This window comes from Alexandromys fortis, unplaced genomic scaffold (assembly GCF_014885135.2).
Source record: "Alexandromys fortis isolate MF-2015 unplaced genomic scaffold, M_Fortis_MF-2015_v1.1 scaffold_75, whole genome shotgun sequence".
Lineage (NCBI taxonomy): Eukaryota > Metazoa > Chordata > Mammalia > Rodentia > Cricetidae > Alexandromys > Alexandromys fortis.
The window spans coordinates 1,766,687-1,794,238 of NW_026067956.1; the positions used below are offsets into that span (position 1 = coordinate 1,766,687).

At 45.0% G+C, this 27,552-nt stretch overlaps 1 protein-coding gene across 3 annotated transcripts in view; it reads right to left on the bottom strand.

The window, feature by feature from the left end:
* Kif13b (kinesin family member 13B) overlaps nucleotides 1–27,552 on the bottom strand; it is a 147,007-nt gene that overhangs the window by 57,626 nt on the left and 61,829 nt on the right. For all 3 annotated transcript variants that reach the window (XM_050152296.1, XM_050152295.1, XM_050152297.1), the window contains 11 exons: nucleotides 25,727–25,861; nucleotides 24,044–24,156; nucleotides 22,882–22,993; nucleotides 14,925–15,137; nucleotides 13,463–13,573; nucleotides 12,225–12,359; nucleotides 7,314–7,444; nucleotides 4,291–4,377; nucleotides 2,800–2,990; nucleotides 1,762–1,972; nucleotides 198–360 (listed from right to left, as the gene is read on the bottom strand). In XM_050152296.1, the coding sequence (XP_050008253.1) occupies nucleotides 198–360; nucleotides 1,762–1,972; nucleotides 2,800–2,990; nucleotides 4,291–4,377; nucleotides 7,314–7,444; nucleotides 12,225–12,359; nucleotides 13,463–13,573; nucleotides 14,925–15,137; nucleotides 22,882–22,993; nucleotides 24,044–24,156; nucleotides 25,727–25,861 (1,602 nt within the window). The remainder of the gene's footprint in view (nucleotides 1–197; nucleotides 361–1,761; nucleotides 1,973–2,799; nucleotides 2,991–4,290; nucleotides 4,378–7,313; nucleotides 7,445–12,224; nucleotides 12,360–13,462; nucleotides 13,574–14,924; nucleotides 15,138–22,881; nucleotides 22,994–24,043; nucleotides 24,157–25,726; nucleotides 25,862–27,552) is intronic.

Sequence of the window (27,552 nt, forward strand, 5' to 3'; positions counted from 1 at the left end):
AAAAAAAAAAAAGGAAAAAAAAAAAAAAAAGGAAGCTGAATGAGAAGAAATGATAGGACCAGGAGTGCATGCTTAGTGGCGAACAGTCACACAAGCAAGCACACACTCAGAAAATTAGAAGGAAATAACTTCCCACTAAACCAACCACTAGGTGGAGCCCAGTGCAGCCTCAGCTATGGCGTTTCTGCTTTCCTCACCTTCCTGTTGGCATCCAGGCTGGAGGCTGGAATCTGGAGGGTGACTTTGTACTCAGTTCTTTTATCCAGCTCCTCTGCGATGTAGCTAGCTTCTCGCACCAGTAGGTTGGCCTTTACAATCTGTTCCCTTAGCCTCATCAAGCTATTATTCAATGTTGCTTCTCTTTAAGAGAAAATAAAAACAGGACTGGTGGGTGCAGGAAACAACACACAAAACAGCATATGGGAAACCATGGTCACACTCAACTCATTCACAACTCCACAACTCTCTCCTGTACTCAGGAACATGTATGAACACTGCCCCTTGCACACACTGGTCTCTGGACCGTGTCACAGCACAGCACTCCTTGCATAGCAAGCTGGCCACAGGTAGGTGCAGGGCTCTACAAACTAAATGTGTATCAATCACCAGGCACCCTGATCAATTCAGATGCACTCAATACGACATGCTTCACTCTCCGGTCGACAGGGACGTTTGCAGGTATGCAGACTGGAGTAGCAGGGGTTAGTGCTGCACTCTGGAGCTGTGGGAGATGGCATTTAGTGCTATGCTAATTAACTCATACAGAGATCAAGATGGTGCTCTGCATCTTATTAGCATCGTGCTTTACCTACCTGACCTCATTAGTCCAGACTATCAACTTTCTTTTCCCCTTTCTTAAAAAGGGCATCTACCTACCTTCATAATCTAAAGCATGGTACAATGGTAAAGTACACTTCTCTGTTCAAAGCCAAAGGCCACACAGACTGAAAATGAGCAGCATCTAACATGGCATTTTGTTGTTGGTGGTGGTGGATTTCTTGAGACAGGTTCTCTCTGTGTAGCCCTGGCTGACCTGGAACTTGTCTGCCTCTCAGGAGACAGGCTAGTCTTAAAAAGACCAGAGATCTGCCTTTCTCTGCCTCCTGAGAGCTGGCTGGGATTAGAGCCATGTGTCACCCACCCAACTAGCATGGGCTGCTTTAAAGAAAGCTGAAAGTACCAGCAATTCCCATCTTTCCAAAAATGAAAAGTAAGAGCTGGAAAGCAGCTTGGTGGGAGAGTGCCTGCCTAGCATCCACTAGGCCTCGAGTTCAATCCTCGGTGCTGTGAAAGCAGCTTGGTGGGAGAGTGCCTGCCTAGCATCCACTAGGCCTCGAGTTCAATCCTCGGTGCTGTGAAAGGAAAACGAGCAAAGACGAATCTAGGCAGCATGTGAGCACAGACCTGCAATCCCAGTGTACAGGGTGCTGAGGCAGGAGGATTCTAAGTTCCAAGCCAGCATACACTGCAGGGTGATTTCAAGGCCAACTTGGAAGATACATGTGTATAAAACTCTGCCTCAAAATAACAACAAAAGAAAAATGAAAGAGGAAAAAGGGAGAGGAAATAGAGAGATGGGAAGAGGTGGGAAAGAAGTGAAGGAGGAGGAGGAGGGAGAGAGACACACCAAGTGACCCTTGGCTGTAGCACCCTCTTGAAATGCTACTCTTTGTAAGCATCACCCAGTGTTTCCATGCAGAACCTTCCCAGGTAGGGAGTACAAACACTACCCAAATCAGTCAGGCTGTCCTGCACACCTACCTCTCCTCAGCCCACTGTCTCAAGCGCTGCTGGGCACTGGGCGAGTGGAAGGAGAGCCGGTCCACACCACGGCAGTTCTGCCTCTCAGGAGACAGCCTTCTTCGGAGCTGCTCCAGTTCGTGTTCGTACATGAGCCTCTGGCGCTCTAGAGCCGATCGCTTTTCCTCCTCATGCTGCTGCTCTAGGCTGTTCAATATGGACTGCATTGGATCTGAACATGTTAAAAGAAAAAGAAAAGAACGTAATGAATAAGAAAGTATGGTGTGATAGTTTGAATGTAGCTGGCCCCATAAGCTCACAGGGAGTGGCACTATTAGAGAAGTGTGTCACTGTGGGGGCAGGCTTTGAGGTTTTCTATGTTCAGGATACTACCCAGTGCCTCAGACCATTTCCTATTGCCTGCAAGATGCAGGACTCTCGGCTACTTCTCCAGCACCACGTCTCCTTGAACGATACCATGCTCTCTGCCATGATGGTAATGGACTGAACCTCTGAAACTATAAGTGAGTTCTCCCAAACCTACCCCCCAACCCCTACATGCACACATGCCCCGCCAGTTAAATGTTTTTCTTTATAAGAGCTGCCATGGTCATGGTGTCTCTTCACAGCAATAGAAACCCTAAGACATAAAGTATACTTCAGACATCCATCATTCATCCAAACTGCCATGACCTGACACATTCCAGACAGCTTGGAGTAAACGTGGCTTTCTCACAGCCAGTTACTTGTGTGATACCTGAGATAGACTCAACCTTGTCTGCAAAGCAGCAACAGAGAAGGCTAAAATATGTTCTCTGCAGAACCTCGGTTGTAGTGTATGCTCCAGAAACACAAGAAACCAAAGGCAGTCACACTTCAAACCTGGGAAATTCCACCCATGAGGACAAGTTTGCAGTGATTTATCACAGCAGAGAGAGGATGTTCTGTAAGTAGAATCAATTATTACAACCAAAGATACAAACAGAGTTCAGAGGTAATCAAGAAAAGTGTGTCATCAAAAACATGCTCAGACCTCCCATAAGCACAGCCTGTGCTCACCGTTGCTGCCCAGGGCCTTCATGGTCACCTCCATCTGTGCATACTCGAAGTTGAAGTTGATCTCGCTGGACACCTCACTGGAAGAGTCCCCGTCAGCATCCAGATGCTCATAGCTGCTGTCGTTCTTCAGGGAAGCATCATGCTCCTCATCCTCTCGTTCGACTTTCTTTTTCTTTTTTGGCAGATTGAGTCTTGGGGTGAAAAAGGGGTCATTAAATTAAGAAGGATGCTTATTCATCCCATTCCTTACACACTAGCATTTGCTAGAGGCTAAGGAAATGCCACAGCAGTACCAAGAACCTGCTACACTTAGGACCTTTGTACTCTAGTACTAGAAATAAAACATCTACATGCGTACAAGTGACTGCAACGAAGTTCGCACAACTTCTACACATTAGGTGAGAGAGAAAAGCTGAGGACCACATCAGAACAAGAACTAGATGTGCTGACAAGTCTCTGGAGACTTTATAAGTAAAACGCCATGGTGTACACAACCATACGGAAGCATCTGAGGGTCTGGGAGACCAGTCAGCAACACTTTCAATGTGGAAGAAAAAAAATGAAAAGCATTTCCCATGAGCTTGCATCCTTCTAATCTTTCCTGTAAGATCAAAACAGCAAGTGGTATAAAAATAAGGATCAGCACCAGTTAGTTATGAGCAAAGTTTGTTAGACAGAAGACACATTAGCCAAGGACAGAAAGAAGAGACCAGGGTCTGAATGCTACAGCAGACATTCGGGGTACAGTGTTGCAGTCACAGATGAGAGCCTTCCTTTGCAGACTCCCTTGCAGCTACTAGACAGAGTCCACTCAAGGGGACTAAGAGGAAGATTTCTTGTGCCCTGACAAGAGGATAGCAAGGTTGTCCTTTGCTGCCCTTTTGTCCCTGTGAGCTGAGTGCTTCTTTCAGGGCTGCAGGGGCACAGTTCTTCCACAGGGAAGTGCCAAGAAAACGGTAGAGCACAGCCCACGCTAGCAGCTTTCTCCTTGAGGGCCTCTCACTGTCTGGGAATACACAACCTGCTTAAGCCATCAGTGTCTAGTGTGCTGGGACTGATTGAAAGCATGGTCAGAGAAACCACCAACCTCCTCTGGGGGATAAGGAAGCTAAATCCCACATTTCTACTACTGCTTTTCAGACAAAAGAAAAGAATAACAGTGTGCAGACAGGATGACTGATAGACAGACAGACAACAAACCCAAAAGAAAAAATGAATTAATTCTGATACCAGATTGGGGGGAAATCTTACACTGGAAAGAAAATTAAACAAATAAGTAAGTTTAGTACTTTTGATGAGAGACATGTCATTCTCGGCACCCAGAGTTCACATATATATGAACAAACACACAAGTCATGAATACAACATATATGTACAAGCATGAGAACACACATAGTAAGGTATCATTTTTATGCTGTTAAAATGACTCTTCTGTTTCAGAACACAGTCTTCAGTGGCCTCCCACCTTCAGAAATGTGAGCAATGCCATACCTGAAGAAATGGTTGTTTCCCCAGAGAATCCTGTCCCCATGGTGCAGCTGGATGGGGCTGGAGACAGAAGACCCATTGACAAATGTCCTGTGGGAAAGAGGACAGCATGAGTAGGATGACCATACCCTCTGCTTCCACCACCTTATACTACAGTAGCTCATTTTCCTCAAACTAAACCTGCCCTTGGTGAAGCTAAATATTTGTAGTTGCATCTCCACACTTACCTCAAATGCTGAGGACATTAAGTATTATTTTACAGCCTTCAAAGTTCTAAGCATTATATAGCCCATTTCATACAGTGATGGTACTTTCAGAGATTAACCTCTGTTTCTCAAAGCTCTGAACATCTTAGACCATAGGGAGGAGTAAATATGGAGCCATGACAGGTAATAAATTAAGACAGAGCAAGGAAACAAAGCAGAGCCAAACCAGATGGATAAAGAACTTGCCAAGTGACCAGATTCTAGAAACAGTGGCAGATGCCAGGGGTGCAGCATGAAATCTACAGGGAATTCTGAAACTGCTCACAGTGGAGAGCGTCATCCATGTCCTTTCAATACAGAGATGTCTCATCAGTTCAGCTGAACTGTTTAGTTCAATAACAGACTTCCACAGCAGACATGGTGGGCAGAACACTAGCATGGGAGGAATTTGAAAGGACTGGAAACAAGTGGAAAAGTACGCCTGTGCATATTCCCAGGATACCAGCCCACGCCTCTCTCCTACCAACTGAGTCACTGGCTGAGAAATAGGACATCAAGTACAAATTCTTTAACTTGCCATGGGAGGCCTTTCCTTCCTTCCACAAGGAGGTCTCTGTATCTCCTCCCTTCCCTCTTCTAGGGAACCTTCAGCTCCTCTGAAAGCAGATTTCTTTTCTGTACACTAAGCACAATCAATTCTTCCTCCATTCCTATCAGTCCCTGGAATCATTTACTGCTTCATCAAGAAACAAGGTCCTGACCCTCTCCAGCCTCTGGAAGAAGGTCCCGCCCCTCTCCAACCCTCTCTAGCCTCCAGAGTCTTCCTCACAATCCAAGTCCATTTGGATTCCATTTTCTCTGCAGAGCCTGCTGAGCACTTTGGTCTGAGTTTCTTTAAACTCTATAAAGCTACAAATCTTGTTTGTTTGGTATTGATTGTTTGTTTTTGGTTTTTGTTGTTTTTTTCTGAGATGGGCTCTCGCTATGTAGGCCTGAGCTCAAGATCCTTCTGCCTCAGCCTCCTTAGTTCTAGGCTTATGAACATATGCCAACACATGACTAAACCATGCACTTACCTGGCTTTATGTGTCCATGATACTCTATGCATTTCCATCCGCACAAACTCTTACTCCCACTCAAACCTTGTTCCCCATGTGGGATTCTTAGACACTAACACTGACCCTTTTGCTTCTGTCTGTATGAACATTCAACGTACAAGCTCAAATACAGAGTTGTAATGTGCTAAACTTAGCACACCCAAGGCTTTATGGCTCCATTCTTCAAATGCAATGAGTTCAGAAAGAAAAACAGGAGGCCAGGCATGGTGGCACAATGCCTTTAATCCCAGCATTTGAAGAAGAAGGTTCAATGCCAGACCTATCTACAGATCAAGTTCCAGGGCAGCTAGAGCTATACAGAAAAATCTTGCATCAGGAAGTGGGGGTGGGGAGGAAGAACACAGGCTTACTTTGGAAAAGCACTGCAGTTAAGTCATGATTTAAAAAAAAAAAAAAAAAAAAGAATATAAACCAGTTCTTAAAGTCAATCTACATGGGGTACCCATGACAGAAATTGCTTCCACTGCAGCACTGGCCCATCTCCTATTCGGACACTCATATAGACCATGCCAATCATCAGCCTGTCTGACACTCGTATAGACCATGCTGGTCACCAGCCTGTCGCCTGTGCTGTGAGACACCCTGCTGAAGCTGCACACACAGTAAGGCTTCAACAGCAAATGCAGTCTTGTCAGAGAAAAATGTTCCCCCGGACTGTCCTATAATCAAGCAGCATAGCATTGAGTAAACCCTGACCCTGAGCATACAGCACCTTTACTATCTCAACTGACAAGAAACTTCCAGAAAGCACCGCTGCTTTGTGCCAAAGATGGTGACGCCTAACACACACAAAGCAGCATTTCAAATCTTCCAGGTGAGCAGTGAACAGAGGGAGCCCGCTGCCAAGGAAAACAACTGGCAGCATTCATTGCCATAACAAGAACTTTGAGTTCTGGAAATTTTTTGTCCATATCCTCCACCCAAAGACCACTGGGAAGTTATCCCAAGTGGAACTACTTGGACTTGTCATTCAGACTTGGAAGCAGTATGTGGAATGATTGGCTGTGTGGCAGTGCCAGGGTGCCAGGGAAGACCTGGGGTAGAACTGGGCTTTGGCTGATGAGGAGAAGGTTTAGAATTATCTCCATCATTAAAAAGTGTAGCTAACAGGGAACTCCCACAAGCAGACATTGACAGAGCTTAGTCCTAAAAGTCAAATGGGAGTTGACAGCCAAAAGAACGGTAGGGTTTTATAAAAGGAGATAAATGGGGAATGCAGGGACTTCCTCCCCAACCAGAGGACTGTGCCAGCTGAGCAGAAAATGGTTCCAATCAAGACAGAGTGAAGGCGGCTGGAGAGACAGCTCAATGGTTAAGAGCACATGCTGTTCTTCAGAGGACATGAGTCTGATTACCAGCACCCATGCAGGGGGCTCACAACCATCTGTAACTCCAGCTTCAGGGAATCTGATGACTCTGGCCTCCTTAATCACCTGCACCCATGTGTGTATCCCCTGAAACACATATACATACACATAATTGAGAAGCAAATTTTTTTTTAAAAAAAATATGAGGCCATGTAAGTGAGGCCAGGGTGCCAGGAGTATGAGAACATGAGAGATGCTAAGATTAAATAGAAAGGGCCTGACACATACCCAGGGTGTCTTAAATGAGCTGAAAACAAGAGCAGGCCGATGTCCCTCATCCTCCCCCACTCCCTACCCCCGACCCAGTGTAATTCACACTAACTTAAGCATGTTACCTGGTGTTCTTCTGAGGGGTCAGCATGACCTGGCCTTCAGGCATGATGTCTATGATACAGTGCTCGGGAAGAATGCCCATCCCGCAGAGCTGGATGTCCTGGGAATTTGCTGACCCTATCAGTGTGTGCTCCTAAGAAAGAAGTAGAGTTCCCTATGAATTAAGATCAGTTTCAGTCAGCCCCTCAGGCACAAGATCTGAAAGCAAATGAATGGTGGTCCCTGACATTCATTCTATGAGTTCTAGGTCTTTAAAAGAAGCATCGTCCCTCAGTTGTTGTCAAGCTCAAAATACAATCTTCTATTTATGTCTGTCTACATTTGTTATTTTTCTTACCATCTTGATTTTAAATATTTTATATCACTCTCAGAGCATAAGCCATATATCAACAATATTTCACAATATTGTCTAAAAACTACAGTTACAGAGCTGGTAGGTAGAAGAAGAAGGGCTGCAAGTTTGCAGTCAGCCCTGGCTGCACAGTGATTTCAAGGACAGCCTTAGCTACCTGAGACTTTGTTTCAGGAGGAGAGAGGGAGGAAAGAAAGGAGGGAGGGAGAGAGGGAGAGAGGGAGGGGAGGGAAGGAGGGAGGGAGGGAGGGAGGGAGGGAGGGAGGGAGGGAGGGAGGGAGGGAGGGAGATGGAGAGAGAGTGAACAAGAACTATGTGGTCTCAATCAAAATGAGACAACTACAAAAATAAACGTTGTTTAAAGACAGCATCTGGGGTCAGGAAAATGGCTCAGTAGTTAAGGGCTCTTGAGGCCAAGCCTGAGAAACCGAGTTCAACCCCCAGAACCAACATGGTAGAAAGAGATCTGACTTCCACAAGTTTTCTGCTGACCTCCACATGTGTACCTCATTTCAAATGCTTTCTTTCATTTTTTTCTAAGGTATTTATAAGTGTGTGAGTGCTTTGCCTGCATGTTATATCTGTGTACCATGGGCAGGCTATGCCTATGGAAACCAAAAGAGGATTTCAGATTCTGAGGGACTAGTTACAGACAGTTGTGAGTGGGCATATGGATGCTGGGAATTAAACCCAGGTCCTCTGAAAGAGCGGCCAGTGATCTTAACCATTGAGCCCTTCTATCTCAGTGTTTAATATATGTTCAGAGCTAGACCAGTGTCACTGTCACACTGCCCCAGGCTGATCCCTCACCTGACACTGACTGGGGCTTCTGGCCCACAGAACCAATTAGCATGGAAACTGTACAGCTGGTATATCCTGATATCTCCCTCCTCTTGAGCCCCCATGACACCAGTAACTACTGAGTTACTGTTTTGCACATGCTGTTTTCCCCTTTGTTTTGACTGTAACCTATCTAAGGCTCCTGCAGCTGGTACAACCAACACAAGACAGAGTCTGCAGTGGTCTGGTTATCTGTAGACAGTGATTACAGTCAACAGAAACAAGAGACACAAACTCAAAACAGGCAAAAGTAATCCAAGTTCTAGTCCTGGCTATTCTGGAACTCATTTTGTTGACCAGGCTGGCCTCAAATTCAGAGATCCACCCTTCTCTGCCTCCCAAGTGCTGGGATTAAAAGTATGCACCAACACTGCCAACCTAGAAATCCATTTTTTAAATAAATACTTTACATATCAAATATGTGAGAAACATTGGATTCCTAGAGACATAAGAAACTGTCAAGTCCCAATTAGAATTTATGGTATAAAGGAAATCTCAAGTCTCTCACTTGAGGTTGCAATCTATTGTGATTTGGAAAATACACTAGGATTCAGACTCTAAATCCAAAAGGCTCAGTTCTGCAAACTCTTTACTGCTCAATGTTTAAGTCAACAGTATGCTCCAAGCAACAGGGGGAAAAACAGATGAAGAAATTTCTCACAGGCTGTCTATCTCCTTGGTATACACAGGCCTATGATCCCAGCACTTAGAAGGCTGTTAAACTCAAGGTCAGCCTGAGACCCAGTCTCAGAAACATTCTCCACCCCACCCCACCCAAAACATGATCTAATGAGTATCTAAATGATACTCATTTAATGAGATGGGATGACACATGTGAGCAACTGAATGAACTAATAAGGGACTCCAAACGGTGACAGTAGAAGGTATGTCAGAGTACAGATGGAGGGGCACACTCTGGAGGAGAAAATCCTATAACCTGGACACAGGATGGAACCCGAATCTGCAGATGATGTTGAAAGAGTCACCTAGAGAGATGAGGTCAGCACATCTGAAGTCACATCCATTCGAACTGACTTAGAACTTGCAGGCTAAGAAAAAAAAAGTGCAGCCTCCAAATTCCCCCATCCCACATGGTAGCATTTTCTAAAGAGAGGCCATTCTTGGACTGAGCTCACCCTTCTGAATGTGCCTTGTCATGAGGATGGTCTTGCCATCAGGCGAGCCTGGCACTGTCTCAGACTGAGCCCAGATGGAGCTGACCATTCTGGGAAAAAAACAATCTCCTCAACACAAGGGACCAGAAAAGTTCTGACTCCTCTAAACACCCTCACCAAACAGCTGCTGCTGATTTACTAACTTCTTACTTAGAGAACAGACATCAATCGGGTTGCTTTTTTGTGGGTTGTTTTGTTTTTCTGTGTATCCTGTAATTTAGACAGTATCACTTCTGAAGGAAGGAATTCCAAACTCTGAGACTCCAAAGGGGCAATGTGCCTCACTCCTAGTCTACTGTGCATATTCCTGGAGTACGTGAGTGTCTGTAGACTGTTCTAACTCAGGATGCTAGGCTGGGAAAGAAAGCATGCCTTGCCTTGTAAGCATGAGGACTTAAGTTTGATTCCAGAACCCACTTACAAATGTCAGGCATACCTGCTATGTCAGTCCTGAGGAGGGAGGAACAGGAGTGTTCCTGGGGCTCACCTGCCAGGCAATCTGGCCTAACTGGTGAACACCAGACCACTGAGAAATGCTGTCTCAAATTAGTAGGTGTCTTTCATGACCCAGGGTTGTCTCCTGATGTTCACATGCATGCTCACACACATATCTGTATATACATGTACACACAAATACAGATATACAGCTTATTTTAAAAAAGATGCTGCCAACACTATTCAAAGTGTCATGAGAATTGTGATGACATACTATTTTTACTTTTCTATTTATTTTATACGTATGGGTACTTTGGCAGCAAGTATGTCTATGTGCCACTTGCATGCCTGGTACCCTTGGAAACCAGAAGAAGGTCCTAGATCCCCTAGAACTGGAATTATAGACAGTTGGATTTTTTTGGTTGGTTGGTTGGTTGGCTGGTTCTGTTTTGTTTGAGACAGATTCCATTGTGTAGCTCTGGTTATTCTGGAACTCTCTTTGTAGATAGGCTGGCCTTGAATTTAGAGATCCTCCTCTTGCCTATGCCTCCAAAGTGTTGGGATTAAAGGTCTGCACCACAACACCCAGCTGTAGTTACAAACAGTTGTGAGCCACCATATTGGTGCAGGGAATCAAACCCAAGTCCTCTGGAAGAGCAGCCAGTGCTCTTAAACACTGAACCTTCTCTTCAACCCAACACATTATTTTTAAGAGGCAAAAATAGCATATGTGGGAGAAAGCAGAATAGGGAATACAGTATAGTTGTGTAGTGCTTCTGTCTGTAAAACTTACCCGCAGAACCAGTCTTCACATAAACCCAGGAAGCTACCTAGAGGCACTCTCTTCCGGTGTATAAAGAACCAGAAAAGCCTTGACTCTGCACTAGATATGCACATATTCATATAAGTGTCAAAGACATTATTTAACTCACAGCATTGCCAAATACTATATAAGATACTTAGGGGGGGAAAGGTAGGGAGACTTATCAAAATGATAATAACTAAGCAATTATTTCAGTGTATCCTCAATGAAAAGTAAGAAAGAAGCTGTACTGGTTGGATTATTTGTCAACTCTCACCTTGATACAACTAGAGTCCTTGGGAAAAGGAAACCGAAATTGAGAAAATGTCTCCATCAAATTTCCTGAGGATAAGTCTATGGGGCATGTCCTTGATTAATAATTGATGCAAAAGGGCCCATGGCATGGACCACTATGGGCAGTGCCACCTCTGATCAGGAGGTTCTGAGTGGTATAAGAAGGCACACTGATAAAGCCATGGGAGCAAGGCAGTAAGCAGTGCTCCTCCATGGTGTCTGCTTCAGGTTCCTGTCTGTAGCTCCTGCCCTGGTTTCCCATCATGATGGACTGTAAGCTGAAATAAACCCTTTCCTCATCAAGTTTCTCTGGTCCTTTTTTTTTTTTAATCACAGTAATAGAAAGCAAAAGGACACTAGCCAATGTGCATGTTCTTAGACGGTAAATGACAGCATTCTTTACAACTGTCTCCGACTTTATCAAAGCCAGCTCTCCTTTCCTCGCCACACTAGTCCATGTAATGATGGGAAGAACCTGGGCTATGTGCAATTAACTCAGGCTCTGGAACAGGTAAGGGAAACGGGAGGCACTCCTCATATCTCACTGTGTCAGGCTCAAGGACTTTCCTGGCTTTCCCATCTTCTGAGATTTTCAGATTTCAATGTGTACTGTATTTTCCTTTCTATTCCATGTACTGTCCACCCAATGTCTAGGTGATCAGCTCTCCCTTTTGTTTGTTAATAGGTTGATAATTTAAACTTTTAAATTTTTCCTAAAAGTTATTGGAAACATCAATCTCCTATCGAGTGGCCCTAACTAAGAACTTTAACTATTTCCTCTCTTATTTAAGAAAATATTCCCTATAAATTATATTAAATAATGGCAGGTACATTACTTAACTTACTGGAAATAATATCACGATATTCTTTTTATATAAGTAGTTCAATAACATCACTCAAAGACAGAAAATGGAAACTGGTCCCAAAACCCCAAGACTGTCCTACACTCCAAGTGATGAAATAAGGTGACGGGTAACGGGTAACACCGAGCGCTCCGAGAAGGCCATGCACTCACCTTTAAGTAGTACACCAGGAGTTCATTCAGAGCGGGGTCAGCATTCAGGTTAACCAGGAAGCACTTGTCATCGCCAACTTTGATTCCAGAAGTCTGAAGAGATATCCCGAGGCTCTCAAGCTGCTTCTGCCGCTCCTGCAAAGACACCAGGGAGGTGGTGATCCCCAGCCACAGAGGCAGCAAGACACAGAGACTCTGACAGTATCAGAAGACTGTCCCACACCTTTATCATCCAGTGCAAAGAAAGCATTCTAGGGAAAAATAAAGATGATCACGTTTTTCTCTTTTCAAATGTTAAAAGTTTCACTTCACCAGAACAGAGGTCAAAACAGCCAGTAATGCTTGCAGGGCCCTTCAGCCTGGCCTACGCCCTCTCCTTCCATCTCAACACACTCATTCTCCCACCTGGGCCACCATGAGCTACACGGAACTTAAGGTCTCCTCTCAAGTCACAGTCATCAGAGTCACTGACCAGGTCTACCACAGTGTAAAATAAAAATATAAAAATAAGTTAAAAAATTAGGGCTTAGCAAAAATAGGCATCTGTATCAACCCCCGACCCCTCCAAACACACACACACACAGGCTCAGGATCCATCAAGGAAGAAGAGACAGAAAGGCTGCAAGAGCCAGAGTTGGAAAGAAGCAAGGTCAAACAGTGTCCTCTGGTCAGAGCAGGACCACTGCAGGCCTGAGCTCAATGCAGCTACAGGGCCTCCACAAAACCTGTACACAATCACACCAGTCAACATTCCAGAATGAAGGGGGAAGGTGCTCACGAGTCCCCACTCTGAATTAGAGACAGTTGATGCTGCTGGGGGTGGAAAAGTCGGCTTTCTTTAAGGTATGGCACCTGTTAGGTCAATCCTGCCCTAGGGTGAATGGTCACACACCCATGAGTGTATGAACAATACAGCTGGGAGGAAGGAGTGGGCAGTGACTGCGGTCAAAGTACACGGTACACATGGATGAAATTCTCAGTAAACATGTAGCTCAGTAGTGGGGTCCTTGCTTAGCATGTATGGAGTCCTGAGTTCAATCTCCAGTACAAATAATAAATAAATACTGGTACTACAAAACTAATCATTTCTCACACAGAAACAAGCTAATGAAGCTATGAAATCTTTACTTTCAGACCAATTCTCTGAAGCGCAGCCTTAGGGGACCTACAGGCACATCAGTGTGCTAGATTTGCCACACCGCCACCTGAGTACCATGCAAACTGCCCCCAACACAAACCTGTGCAATCTCCTCGGTTTTCCTTAGTTTCTCCTCCCAGGTCACAGTCATTTCCTGGATGAGCTTCTCAGATTCTTCTAGACGGTCTTTCAGCTCTGGAGATTTCATTGCCTAAAAACAAAACGTTACTTTTTCAAATGTCTATTTGGTGCCAGGAAAGAACCACCAGCTGACTGTGAAAGGTCAAGGGCTACCACCTGCCACTGAGTTCTCCACCTGCCTAAGCAGGGTGGTGGCCATCGCAGACCACAACACCTATCCTGGGAGGACTATAGACCCAAGAATCAGCTATGGTGTACTCAGAAAGACAACCTAACTCTTCCCTTTCCTACAGCCTTCTGTGGAGATCTCATTACATTTCAGGAGATAAATGTGCCAAGCTACCTATGGAGGGCTGATGATTATAATTGCGGTAAGTTGTACATCTAGACTCACAGGCATCGCTTCATCTCAGTCTCCTCCTACTGATGATTTCAGGAATGTTCTCAAGGCTACACAAGTTACATGTGTGCATGCTGCAAACTGGACAGCATTAAAATAACACTGGATCTAAGCCCAAAGGCAGAGAAGCAACGGGTGGTGTTATTAATAAAGGGAAGACAGAAACCACATCCCCAAGGTTCTTGAAGAACTATAAATTCAGGATAAAATTCAATAGGAACAAAAATAAACCAAAACCATGATCAAGGTAACTGATATGACCATGTAGCCTCTTGATTTTCTACCATAAGAAGAGAAACCAGACAGGAGAGGGATGTGGTGCCAGCTCCAGAGACAAGTCCCTGGGACAGAAACACTACCCAGAGCAGGAACCCGGAGTATGACATTTCATGCTAACCCAAGGAAAGCGCTCGCATCTAGGCAAACACTGTGATTTTCAAAGCCTGTTACAGAGCCCAAGCATCAGCCGCCACAGAATGAACGGAGACACTGACCGCACAGAAAACCTCTAAGCTCTGGCTGCTTCTGTCCTGAGACAGCTTACAATATTACTCGACAACCTAGCTCACCCGTAACAGAAAAGGGTGGGATATAAAGGTGAGGGTGCCTTCTGTTCTAACTGCAAACTAACAGAATGAGGAAAAAAAAAAAAGCCATCCAATTCCTTTTGCCTCAACTGTATGCCCAGTTTCTGCACAAAATTAAATCACTTACTTTGTCCCCCCACCTCTCTTTCTCCCCTCTATTCTAGCCTGTCAGCTTCCTGGACAGAAGCGGAAAGAAGCATGCTTCCTATTCCCCATACTCTCTTATCCAATCCTTTTCAACAGCCATAAAAACCCTACATTTCAAACATGACCACCTACTTTATCGCTCTACTCACACTCCTCTTCCCACAGAGAATTCCAGAGTTCCTAGCAGAGTACTGCTCAGGGACAGAACAGAATCAGGGGAAGAAAGTTCACACTCCAGCTTGCCAGGGCCCCCAGTGACACAGAGCCTAACCGGCTGGGTCTCCTACCTCAGCCTTGGTCAGCTGCTCGCGGAGCTTCTCCACCTCTTCTCGGAGATCTCGGATGATCCGCGCATTAGGATCCTCGTTCACCACAGCGTGGTTGACAATGTGCTTGGCTCGATCTGCATACCTCAGGGTTGAGAGGGTTTCGTCATAGTTATCAGCGGCTGGGCTCACAGTGGCCACCATGGCGGTCTTGCTATTTCCCCCGAGACTGTCCTACCAGGAAGAACAGAGTGAAGAGTCTTTTAAAGTCTGCAGAAGCCATCACATGAGAAAGCTGAAATCTGGAAGACTAAAACAGCCCAAGGCCAAGCACACAAAAGGAAAAGGGCTCACAGGCAGATCCTCATGGGGCTCAAGCCTGGGGCTGTCTCTTCTCTGCCAATTACTTTTTTTTTCTTTTGGGGGGGCAGGGTGTAATGGTGGTGGCAGGGGGCAGGGTTTCTCTGTATAGCCCTGGCTCTCCTGGAACTCACACTGTAGACCAGGTTGGCCTCGAACTCAGAGATCCACTTGCCTCTGCTTCCCAAGTGCTGAACCTTAAAGGTGTGCGCCCCATGCCCAGCTCCACTTACTTAACAAACAAAAAAGAACCCCTAAACAACAACAAATCCTTTCATTTTTTTTCAAGATAGAACAGGAAACCCCAACAGACTGCATTCATCTTTTTAAGTAAAAATTCACCCAAAGCTAGCGTGTCCCATTTAATAGGCAATGTGAACAGACTTCGGTGGCTAGCCAACCTAGAGGAACTGGGTGTGTATAGTATCAGCTCCTTTGGGGACTTTGGTAGTGCTGTGGATGTAACCTATGACTTCCTGAATGAAGGCTACGGCTGTGCCGCCGAGCCACACTCCCAGCTCCAAGGAAGCTCACCAACACCTTCCTCCACGGTTCCTCCTGTCCTGTAGATACAAGTTCCCGGGAACCTTGTAAGGCTCTGAAACCTAAGGGACAATTACGGACCTCTGAACCAAAAGCTGAGTTGCAGCAGCTTCATTTCTCCCTCTGCCAGCGTTCTAGAAACTAGCACATGCTCTGCACAACAGCTTCCACAGCTCATTCAATGATCCCAAGGAAGCTACTCATCCGAATGTCAGGTAGCTGGCTACAAGGACAGGAGAACTACACTAATTAGAACATTCGAAATAATGAGTTATGTAAACCAGTAGTAGAACACTTGCAGAGCACGCATGCTCTGGGTTATATCTCAGGATTGAAAAGAAAGATAAAGAAAAACCCTCAAAAAATTTAAAATCAGCCGATCAGCTCCCACTCCACTGGCCATGCAAAGGAAACTGGAGGCCACTGCTCTGCATCTCCGCCTCCCAAGTCCTCACTAGTACAGACCTCTTCCCTTGTGTGTGGTCAGCATTAATAGACTGGCACCTAACTGGCAAAACACCAAAGGTAACAGAAGGGATGGCATGTCACCAGGTGGTGCTTTCTGTCTAGGGCACTGTCTCTTGCTCTCAGGAGAAGCTGCCATGAGGTAGGCTGGCTCCTAGGAAGAGACTCACGGCAGTGAAAAGGGAAGCAAGCCCTTGAGTTCTGCCTATCCGCATGGAAATGAGCAACCCCCTCACCCAGGATCAGGCCTCCAGATGGCTAGAGCCTTGCCTCATACTTGGACTACAGCACATAGGCCCTAGCCCCAAGCACACACTGAAGACTGCCTATGGAATCCTGAGGTGGTGACTGCTGGTCCTGCTAGCTCGTTGGGTATAATTTGTTACAGGAGGGTGGATAACTGCAGGCATTACCATACCATGCAAGGCATGGAAGCATCATAAAAAAACTAAACCAGGCCAGCAGTGGTGCACTGGGGAGGCAGAGGCAGGCAGATCTCTGTGAGTTCGAGGCCAGCCTGGTCTACAGAGTGAGTTCCAGGAAGCCACGACTACATAGGAAAAAAAAAAAAAAAAGCTAACCATGATAATGCGCACTTGCAATCCCAGTGCTGGGTAGATGGAGGAAAAGCAGATCCCTGGGACTTCCTGGTCAGCCTGATCACTAGATGAGACCTAAGCCAGCGAGAGACCCCGTCTTGAAATAGGTGAGAACTAGGAAGATTGTTCAGGAGTTCCGAGTGTTTACTGCTCTCACAGAAAACCTGGGTTCAGTTCCCAGTACCTACAAGGTGGTTCACAACTGCCAATTCAGGGGATTCTGATGTTTTCTGCTGGCTCCTACAGGTCTGTGATGCATATAAACTCACATGGGCAAACATTATATACATACAATAAAAATATTTTAAATGACTTCAAAGCTATACAGAATTTGGGGAACAACACCCAAGAGTTATCTAGCCTCCACATGCACACATGCATGCACATGGACCTGCACATACACGAACACATAAAGATTCAATATTCCCTTTCAGAAATGCAATCCCAATGAATGACAGTCTCAAAATCCAGAGAAACGTTCACTACATCACAAGAAGGCTGACTTTGGCCAATATTCATCTTCAGAAAACTCTTCATTCTGAAATACAGCTTTTCTAATTTTAATACATATAAAATTTGTTAGAAATTTTTGTAGTTTTACACAGTTCTTTGCCTTTTTTGAATTCACTTAGTACCCCCACTCTACTAGTGAGAAAACAGGCTTGTTCTAAATGAAAACAGACAAAAACAAACAAGTCACAATCATCAACAACCTGCCTAACAATTCAGAACCAGCAGACTGAGCAGCACTCTACCCCAGGTGTTTTCTTCCTTCAGTTCCAAACAGACCTCTCCTTCCTCCCACGCAGCCACCTACTATAAGCTCTTGGCAACCACAGCAACTTCAGGCCTAAGGGCCGACAATGCTCCAAATTATTCTGTCCTGATATTAGAAACAAAATTAATTCCCAAAGCATCAACAGCTCAATCACAGACAGTGTGTATGCTTACTCATCCATTACTGAAAACTTAGTTTTTCAAAGAAAGCAGAGATAACTATATTGAAGAAAATAAGTTCTCACTTATAGAAAAGCAGGAAATGTAACCAATCTGGACTTCCGGGAGTAAAATCCAGGACTGCTTGACTCTCTTTTCACTCCTAGACGCTGATGTCACATTGTCAATGCTCCAGGTTTGTCTGTGGAGTCCCTTGCAGATTAATGACATTCAGCTGGGACAGAAAGTCTCAAGGGCTGCAGTTCCACCCGCCAGCAATGCCACATACCCCACTTAGGACTACTGCAGTCTGCCCATGGACACGACAAGCATGGACGACAAATGGGACTGTAACCATAACCACCAGGAGCAAAAGCAAGCGGCCACTGTATTTAGGCTGAGAAAAGGAAACTGGCACCCCAGGCTTGATTTACTAAATGACCATGGAGCAGCAAAATGCTCATATTGCCTTGAACGAAAAGGAAACTGTAACAAAAGAATGGGCAGGCATCCAAGAAAGAGTTTACAGTTTATTGTTTACTCTTTAATTAAGCAAATCAGACCAGCTTTGTTTCAAATGTGGCAATGCAAATTAAATGGACACTAGAAAGAAATCTCATTTTAGAAGTCAGAATTTTTCTTTTCAAGTTGAAAGAGCACTGAAGCCGTCTAATCAAATTACTTCATTGTTCTGCTAAGAAGCTGAGTCCCAGAAAGGCTGAAATTCTCATGGAAGGTCAGAGTGCTAGTTCAGAGCAGAGCGGGGATTGTTTGCTCTTCCCTTCTCATGAGCTTTGCCATCTAATGGGAGAGGCAATGCTGAAGGAGAGTCAGATCCAGGGTCTGACCACAAAGAGAGGGAAGAACCCAGAAGAGAAGACACTGCAGACCTCCAGGTGAACCAGCACTGGCGGGCACAAGAGAGAGAACCAGGAGAGATGAAAGTAACTACAGCGCAGGCCTTTAACCAAGGCACTCAGGAGACAGAGGCAGGTGGATCTCTCTGAGTTCAAGGCCAGTCTGGTCTACAGAGTAAGTTCCAAGACAACCAGAGCTACACAAAGAAACCCTATCTTGAAAAAAACAAACAAAGCCCTAAAGTAAGAAAAGTTAAGACAGCCGTCCGTGCCAACTAGAATCTACCACACCGGGGAGCAGAAGGCAAAAGCTAGGAGGAAAGGTCAGCTAGAGCAGGCCTTTGTAAGGCACTCACGGAAGAACTTGACCTTGATTCTAGGGGACTGGAGGACAGTTACTGAAGAGACTTAAAGTTCTGGTGAATTCAGAAATTGTAGAGAGTGGGTTGGACAAAAAAAGTCCAAAGGAAGTGGTTGTCAGCTAGGTGAGAGGTCAACACGACACCCACTAGGAACTGACATTAAGAATAAAAGTGGGAAAAAAAAAAAAAAAAAAAAAAACAGAATAAAAGTGGGGGTTAGCTCTCACAGAGTGTGACCTGGGCACATGTTACCAGACGTGGGGTTAAGACACCCACACATAGACGGAGATAAACATCAAGTGTGTAGCACAAATATTGTGTAAATGGCATTCAGACACAAACCAAACATGCACATCTTTTTTTGTTGTTGTTGTTGTTTTTTATTAAACATGCGCATCTTGTCAAAGATAAGCAATTAGATGCAGGGGGGGAGCGGGGGGGGGGGTGATAGCTCAGTCAGTAAAAGCTTTAACACCCAAACATAAGAACCTGAGTGTGACCCCAGCACCTATATAAAAAGCCTGGTGTGGTGGCACATGGCTATAATCGCAGCCAGTGGGGGGTCAGAGACAGGCACATCTCTGGGGCACACTGGGCACTCAGATCCCAGTGACAGAGCCTGGCTCAAAGGTCAAGGAGCATTGCACCTGAGAATGACGCCCGAGGCTGACCTCCGGCACACCTCTACACACATCCGTTTCTTTAAAAGCTGAGCCATTTCAAAAGGGTGGCACACAGTGACACACTGCAGATTCCACTTAGAGATTTTTTTCCCTTTAATTTGCATTTTTATTGTTTAATTTTTATTATATTGTTTTCTTTGTGGGCAAGATTGCAAGAACGAAGGATACAAGATACAGGACAGGGAGATGAGTGAAATTGTGGTGCATGACATGAAATTCACAAAGAATCAATAGAAAGTTTTTTTTAAAAAAAGTGGGGCCGGGCGGTGGTGGCGCACACCTTTAATCCCAGCACTCGGGAAGCAGAGGCAGGTGGATCTCTGTGAGTTCGAGACCAGCCTGGTCTACAGAGCTAGTTCCAGGACAGGCTCCAAAGCCACAGAGAAACCCTGTCTCGAAAAACCAAAAAAAAAAAAAAAAAAAAAAAAAGAAAAGAAAAAAGAAAAAAGTGGGGCTGGTGAGGTGACTCAGAGGTCAAGAGCCTGGCTGCTCTTCCAGAGGATCTGAGTTCAAGTCCCAGCAACCACATAGTGGTCACAACAGTATATAATGAGGTCTGGTGCCCTCTTCTGGCCTGCAGGCATACATACAGGAGGAACAGTGAATACATTAAAAAAAATCTTTAAAAAAGGCAAAATCACTAATTTTTAAAAAAAAAAAAAAGGGTAAGGCATTTTTTATAAACTCAAAGGAAGTCATTCAAGAGAAATCCTGCTGAGGGGTATGCAAATCTCACACCAACACTGAAAGGCGGGGCTTGGGGTGGACTATGAGTTAGAGGACAAGGCAGCAGCCTAATGCCCACTTACAAATGAACTGAGAATTCATGCACTGGGTGGGGTGAAAGGCAAAGGACTACATCTCTGGGGTAAGTTTTTAAAGCCCTCCTTAGGTTCTTGGTGCAAAAGTCAAATATGACATAAAAAAAGATATTTCAAGTCTCTTTTGTTTTGTTTTGTTTTGTTTTTTGAGACAGGGTTTCTCTGTGTAGCTTTGGAGCCTGTCCTGACCCTCACTCCTAGACCAGGCTAGCCTTGAACTCACAGAGATCGACCTGCCTCTGCCTTCCAAGTGCAGGGATTAAAGGCACGTACCACCACCGCTCAGCTGATAATTCAAATCTTTAAGGGGAAAAAAAAAATTAACGACAGAAACCAAAAAACATGTGTTATTTTTAACCTGAAGTGCCACAAAGAAGTTGCAATTACAGACTAAATTTAATTTTAAAAAAACAGGTAAAGTGGCTACTTTGGTTCATTCTTCACATATTATGAAAGTTACTTTTGATCAAAAACCGCGAAAAATCAGTGGGCAGCCTCTTCATGAATCTTTACTAAGGAGCACCACCTCACACAAACCAGTCAGAGCGGACATGGCTGCCTGTGCCCCAATTCTCCTTAAACAGGGGCGACAACTACTTTGTGATTAATGGCAGCCAACTGAACCCACAAGAGGAGAAAGCCTGCCGTCTTAACTGAAGTCACAGGGGCCATGCAGATTCTCATTTTAAATCAGGCACATCAAGGAAATGGCCATGCATGACTGGAAACACCTCTATGGCAGTCTGAGGGAGTAGAAACTTATCAGATTCTCCTTCTGAAACCACGAGCAATGTAAGCTAATTCCTGAACACTTCCTGGTACTGAAATGTCTATAGTACTCATTCAAAAGCAATTCTTGGGGAGTCAGGAGAGACAAGAGCTTGTTATGTAACCCAGCTGGCCTAAAACTGGAGGCAATCCTTCTGCCTCAGCCTCCTTAGGGTTAGGATTATAGGTATACCCAGTTTACAAGAGATTTTTAATTATCAAAATTTTTCTTGCCTCCTGCTTAAAATTCCACATTTTATTGCATTTTTTTGTCAAAAGAAGCCATCTTTTTTATTTTCTAGTACAGCAATGCACCCAATTTTAGTCTTAGACTTCTGCTAAACTTACTGCAGTTATATAAACAATATTTCAAAGGTGTGCAGAGATGCAGAAAAGATGCTAAGAACCTGAAGGTACCTGGGCAGTGGTGGTGCAGACCTTTAATCCCAGCACTTGAGAGGCAGAGGTAGACAGATTTCTGAGGTCAAGGCCAGCCTCGTCTACAGAGAGAGTTCCAGGACTCCACAGAGAAAACCCTGTCTCAGGGGTAGAGGGGAGAAGAGGAGACCCTGAGTACGTACAGTAGGGAGGAAATAGATCCTTGGCAGTGACTCAGTCGGCTGCAGCACCCTTTACTAAGCTCCCTGAGGCTCCTGTTTCACTGTAGTAAGAAGCAGTAAGTACAGTACATTCTTACCAATGAGAAAATGAGCCGTTACTAAACTACGCCAGGCACCAAAGTTATTTCTGTCTTTCTTTTGGTTGTTATTGTTGCTTTTAATTGTGTGTGTCTCTGTGTGGATTTAAGCAGGTGAATTCAGCACCTTTGGGAGCCAGTAGACAGTGTCAGCTGGAACTGGAGTTTCAGGCAACTGTGAACTGTGCTACACAGATGCTGGGAACTGAACTCAGGTCATCTAGAAGAGGAGAACTCGTTCTGAACCATGTGCCATCGCCCCTGCTTCTCTATTCTCAATGGACCATGGCGAGTATTAGAAAAGCAAAAGCTGTGTCCACACCGACACCTTAGAAAAGCTGTCACCTAGTTTACATGCTCTAACACCCAGCCTGACGTCCCTCCCCACACCACCTCCAGAAGACCCCAGGGGTCTATTGTGAAATCCCCTCCAAACTTGTAAGTTGAGCCTCCATGCTCACCCCTCACTGGGGGTGAGGGTCTCCATTTCCTCCTTTTCCCTCACGGTACTTCATGGAGGTTTTCCTTCCACATTCCTGTCCCTAGTTCATGCTAACAGAGAAATAGCTATGTGCTCTACTCTATATTCAGCAGAAGCTTTCCAGAGGGAAAGAAACTAAAGGCTCAGGGGAGAATGGTAGAGAAAATAAAGCTTGGAGCAGGTGCCAGGCAGTGGACTCTGAATGTCAACACTGTTCCCTCAGCACTAGGTCTTTCTTGCCCATTCCAAGCTCCAGGGGCCACTGTGTAGCTAGCACTCTTTCCCAGGCAGCTACTAGCCTGAACACAGGTGGAGGAAAGGTACCTGGAAGAGAAGAACCACTATTTACTCTTCCTTTCTGCTAACCACAGAAGTAGGCTAATGAAGGACGAAGAAGATGACTCACCTTGAGGAGCCACGTGAGAACTGAGTCCCGGTAGGGAACAAACTTATTTTTGTTTTTGCCAGCGCCCTGATCAGCTAGGGCCGAGATAACCAGACCCAGGGTTGTGAGAGACCTGCATGGAACAAAAACCACAATTATCTAAACCAAAACATATCAAATGTCACATTAGTCGCAAGAATGGACAGCAAGGTGCCCTTGTGCCTGCATGTGAGGAGCGCTGTGGTCAGCACTTTGTGGTCAGACTGAGCTCCTAAAGGCTGCTGTCCATCTGTGCTACTTGTAGCAATAAAAATGCTGAGCATTATTTGTTTTTCATATTTGCAGATAAAATATATGAAGTGTAAAACTTCAGGTAAAGATAAAATAAACAATGAACATCTTCAAGAAGAATCCACAAGGTAAAATACCAATTAAAGCAATAGTGCTAACAAACACATTTGCACAAGTAAGTCAGATTCCATATTGGAGAAGTGTTCCACAGTCCCCATTTGTTGCCTCAACTCATGGCTGTGGGAACCCTGAAGAGGGAGGGGGGAAGACTTGATTCCATGAAGAAAGAGGTAACGATTCAGCCTGAGGGAGAACCATATGAATTGATATAGTTGGCAGGTGAAGCAGTACTTAGTAAAGTCTTGCTTCTGACACTCTGGCAAACACAACAGGAGACCTAAAGGGACAGCCCAATGTGGCTGGCACATTCACTCAGAGATGGATGGTCACTGGCTTTCTCTCCATTGCAGGCCAGCAGTTCTCAAGAGGAGAATGACTATGCTCCATAGGTAACAGTAAGTCAAAAAGAAGAGACTGGGTTGTCAGAACTGGGGGGTCATCTCTTAGTGAGTGGATGCCAGGGAGTCTACCAAATGTCCCACAATGCACAGCATCCTCCACCTCCAAGGACAAAGAGTCATCTAGTATCAATAGGGGTATTGTTGAGAAGCCCTGACATGACTGAGGGCTGTGCTCCTCGGTCCCATCAACAACTCCACAGATGAGAAAATGAGCCTGGCTCATGGGAAACACTAGGGAAAAAAATCCAAACTGCTTGTTCATCATTGCCTCAATCGTTCCAGAATCATCTTACTCCAATACCCACAGATGTTCCCCTATTTTTCGATCAACTCTGTAAAGCAATTCAAGAATGTGATTCTGGGAAGCTTACTTGTTGATGTTGCTGCCCTCCTTCAGCCTGTCGCCAGCAGCTCCAGTTTTTGTGGCTCGTTCGCTGCCAGCTAAATCCACTAAGCTCAGCTTGCCCACTTTCTCTCCAGATGTCTGCAAAGAAAATCGACACATGCTGACAAACAGCTAATGAATGCCAAAAACAGGCTGGCTCCTTGGAACAGCCTGTCGTCTCATTTGTACTGCTGCTGTGCACTGCAGAACAACACCACCTAGCATAAAACTGACAGAATTTGCTAACCTGGTCGTTAGCAAACAAGGGACTTGATGGCCTCAGGAAAAATGCTACAAAATGGGCCATTTTGGAGAGATTGGTAAAATTTTCAGAGATGTATACAAAAAATGCTCTTAAGATCAAAAGATTAATGATTTGAAACTGTACTTAAAATTTCACAAATATTAGCCAGTAATCTAGAGACAATATAGTTACATTCTTGTTTAAAATTGTTCAAAAAGTCAAAAACATTTTCTAAACACTTTCTCCTTGAATCTGACTGGCTTTAGTTTTCTACCATCAGCTGTGGTCTTAGACAGTGGTGTTTCACTCCACCAGATCACAAACTCGTGACAAGTTTTCTATTTTACCTCATCATCAAAACAGAAATTGTGAGAAAGCAACGTTAGGATCTGCAGATTCGACTATTTTGAAAACTTCCCTTTAAAATCTATATTATCATCTGGCTGGGAATGTAGCTCAGTGGCAGATGTTTACCTAACATGCAGAAGACCCTGGGTTCTGTTCTCAGCACTAAAAAAAAATACAGTATTTCCATAAAATAAACATAACAAAAGAATATTTTGCTTTCCAAATCAAAAGGACTTTAAAAAAAGTCTTCAATATGGTATTTGCTTTGTTTTGCTTTACACTAAAAAGGAACTCAAAAACAAGTAACTTTGTTTCTAACACTGATCTGGATGTGATGGAGGAAAAAGTAATTTTTTCAGCAAGGAAAAACACTACCAATGTGGAGCACCCAGCCAGGAGATGATTTTGGCTTCCAGTATTCAAAACTGAGGTCCTGAGGGATGGACATCATAAATCAGTCTTCACATGACGGGAGAGAACAGGGAGTGAGTCGGCAGAGATGTTCCCAACATGCAGAAGCCCTGAGTCTTCACAGGGTCCCAAACGAGCGCTGCAAGGGTGCTCTACACAGTCTAATGATCTTATATGGCATGCTTACCCAACACAGGCTGCAGCAGACAGCCCACATCAGGGTGTGAATCACTGCCTGTGGTCACTGCCCTCTCTCTGGAGTGGGGTGGGGGAAGGTCTCAGGCCTAACCCAAGATTCCCTTGCAGTCAGGCCTCAGGGACTTTCAGACCCTCTTGCTAACGACTGGAAAGCAGAAGCCAAGTGTCTTTCCTGGCTTTTTTTCTACCATCAGGCAGGTCATGGAATCTGAGGTTTCCCAGGACATTCTACAACTTCCAGGATGCTAAGAGGCAGCTGCACTGACAGAAGCAATTTCTCCACTCCTGACTGCAGCTGTAGAGTCCCTGTGGTTTTAGGAGTGACCCCTAGAGTTACTGGGGTGCTCCAACAGCACTGCAGCACCTCACCCAGCTTCTATTCCAGTCAGGACCTTTGTCCCTAGTCCTAACCAACAGCTACCATCAGAGAGAACAGGATGAGCCATAATCACTTCGGAAGCTACTCACCCCAGACTTCACATCGTACAGAGTATGTGTCAGGGTGATCTTGAAGACTGCATGGGACCGGCTGCTTTCCTCATTCATGTTGGTTGCAGCAACTGTCCGAGACTTGTTGCCCTCGGACATCAGAGACTCAATATCCTAAGTGGAAACAGGTTACAGGCATGCATTTGGTTATTTGTGAATAAGTGTGACTCTCCCACACTGGCACAAGCACCCAAGTTCTTAGAGGCTACATTTTGTTTTTCAGCGAGAATACAACAGCTTACACTGTTTCTGAGAAACAAGTAAAGTACATTATTTACTGCAGACGCGGGAGTAAATGGCAGCTTTGACACAGAAAAGCTAGAACTTAGATTCCCTCAACCCACAGATGGGATCTTACAAGGTAGCCCAGGCTGGCCTCAACGTTGTGATCTTCCTGCCTCTACTTCCACAGTACTGAATCACAGATGTGCCATGTTGGGGATTATGGTCCCCCAGACCCTGAATTTCTTGTGCCAGAATAAACAGCTTGTATTTCCTATGCTTGCAGCTGCTCTGAGCATGAGCCCGATGGCAGGGGAGTGGTTTCTGATGGGACTGCAACCGAAAGATCCCGAGAGCTAGGGCATGGCCAGAGCCTTATATAAGCTGCCCCTGAACACAATAAAGGGGGCATTCTTGGGAAATTCAAGGATGACCCATGTCTCTGTCTGTCTCTTTGTATGTTTCAATCTCCAACACCTTGTCCGGCTTGCAAACTGTCCCTGTGTGGGCTACAGACATAGTACCACAGTACACTTAGTACAGGCGCTACAGGACCATAGTATACGTAGTTGCATGGATGCTACAGTGCCATACACAACATTAGAAACAATACTTTGAGTGACATGAGATGCTGATATTCACCTACTCCAGAAATTAAAAACAAAACAAAATTAAGTACATTTAGTTGTAAAAAGCAACACAAGTTTATGCTATTAAAACAAGTTATCTAAAAAGCAAAAAATAAAAAAGATTTACCCCAGCCAGGTGGTGGTGGTGGCGGTGTATGCCTTTAAATATTTATTTATTTATTTATTTATTTATTTATTTATTTATTATGTATACAATATTCTGTCTGTGTGTATGTATGTCTGCAGGCCAGAAGAGGGCACCTTATTACAGATGGTTGTGAGCCACCATGTGGTTGCCGGAAATTGAACTCAGGACCTTTGGAAGAGCAGGCAATGCTCTTAACCACTGAGCCATCTCTCCAGCCCCCAGTGTACGCCTTTAATCCTAGCACTCGGGAGGCAGAGGAAGGTGGATCTCTGGTAGTTTGAGGTCAGCCTGGTCTACACAGGAGTTCCAGGGCATCCAGGGTGACACAGTGAGACCCTGTCTTTTCCTCACTCCCAAGAGTTACAAGCTCTGAAAGTGACTAGAGCAATCCGACCTTAGCTTCATTAATTACAACACAAATTATCATCACTGGGCTGGGAATGGAGCCCAGGAGCGATGGGGCTTGCTTGGTGTGACAAGGTCCTGGGTCACAAGCAATAAAGAACAAATACACACACATAGCAAAGTCATCGACAAGGATCTGTGAAATGAGAACTGAGAGAGATGGAGCACGCAAAACTGCTGCCCAGCTGCCTCCCACCACCCGCTGCTCTTTCCAGTGAAGGAGCCCTCTCTTCCGCTGAGTCGGCTGTGGCAGAACCAAGAGGCTGCATTTCCCAGATGTCTTTGCAGCCCAGCCTGGCCACATGATTAACTAAAGTGTAACACAGACCATCTGGGTGATCCTCCTTAATGGAAGCAGGCATGCCAACATAGCTCTGCTGTAAGAGGCATTAGGAATGTAA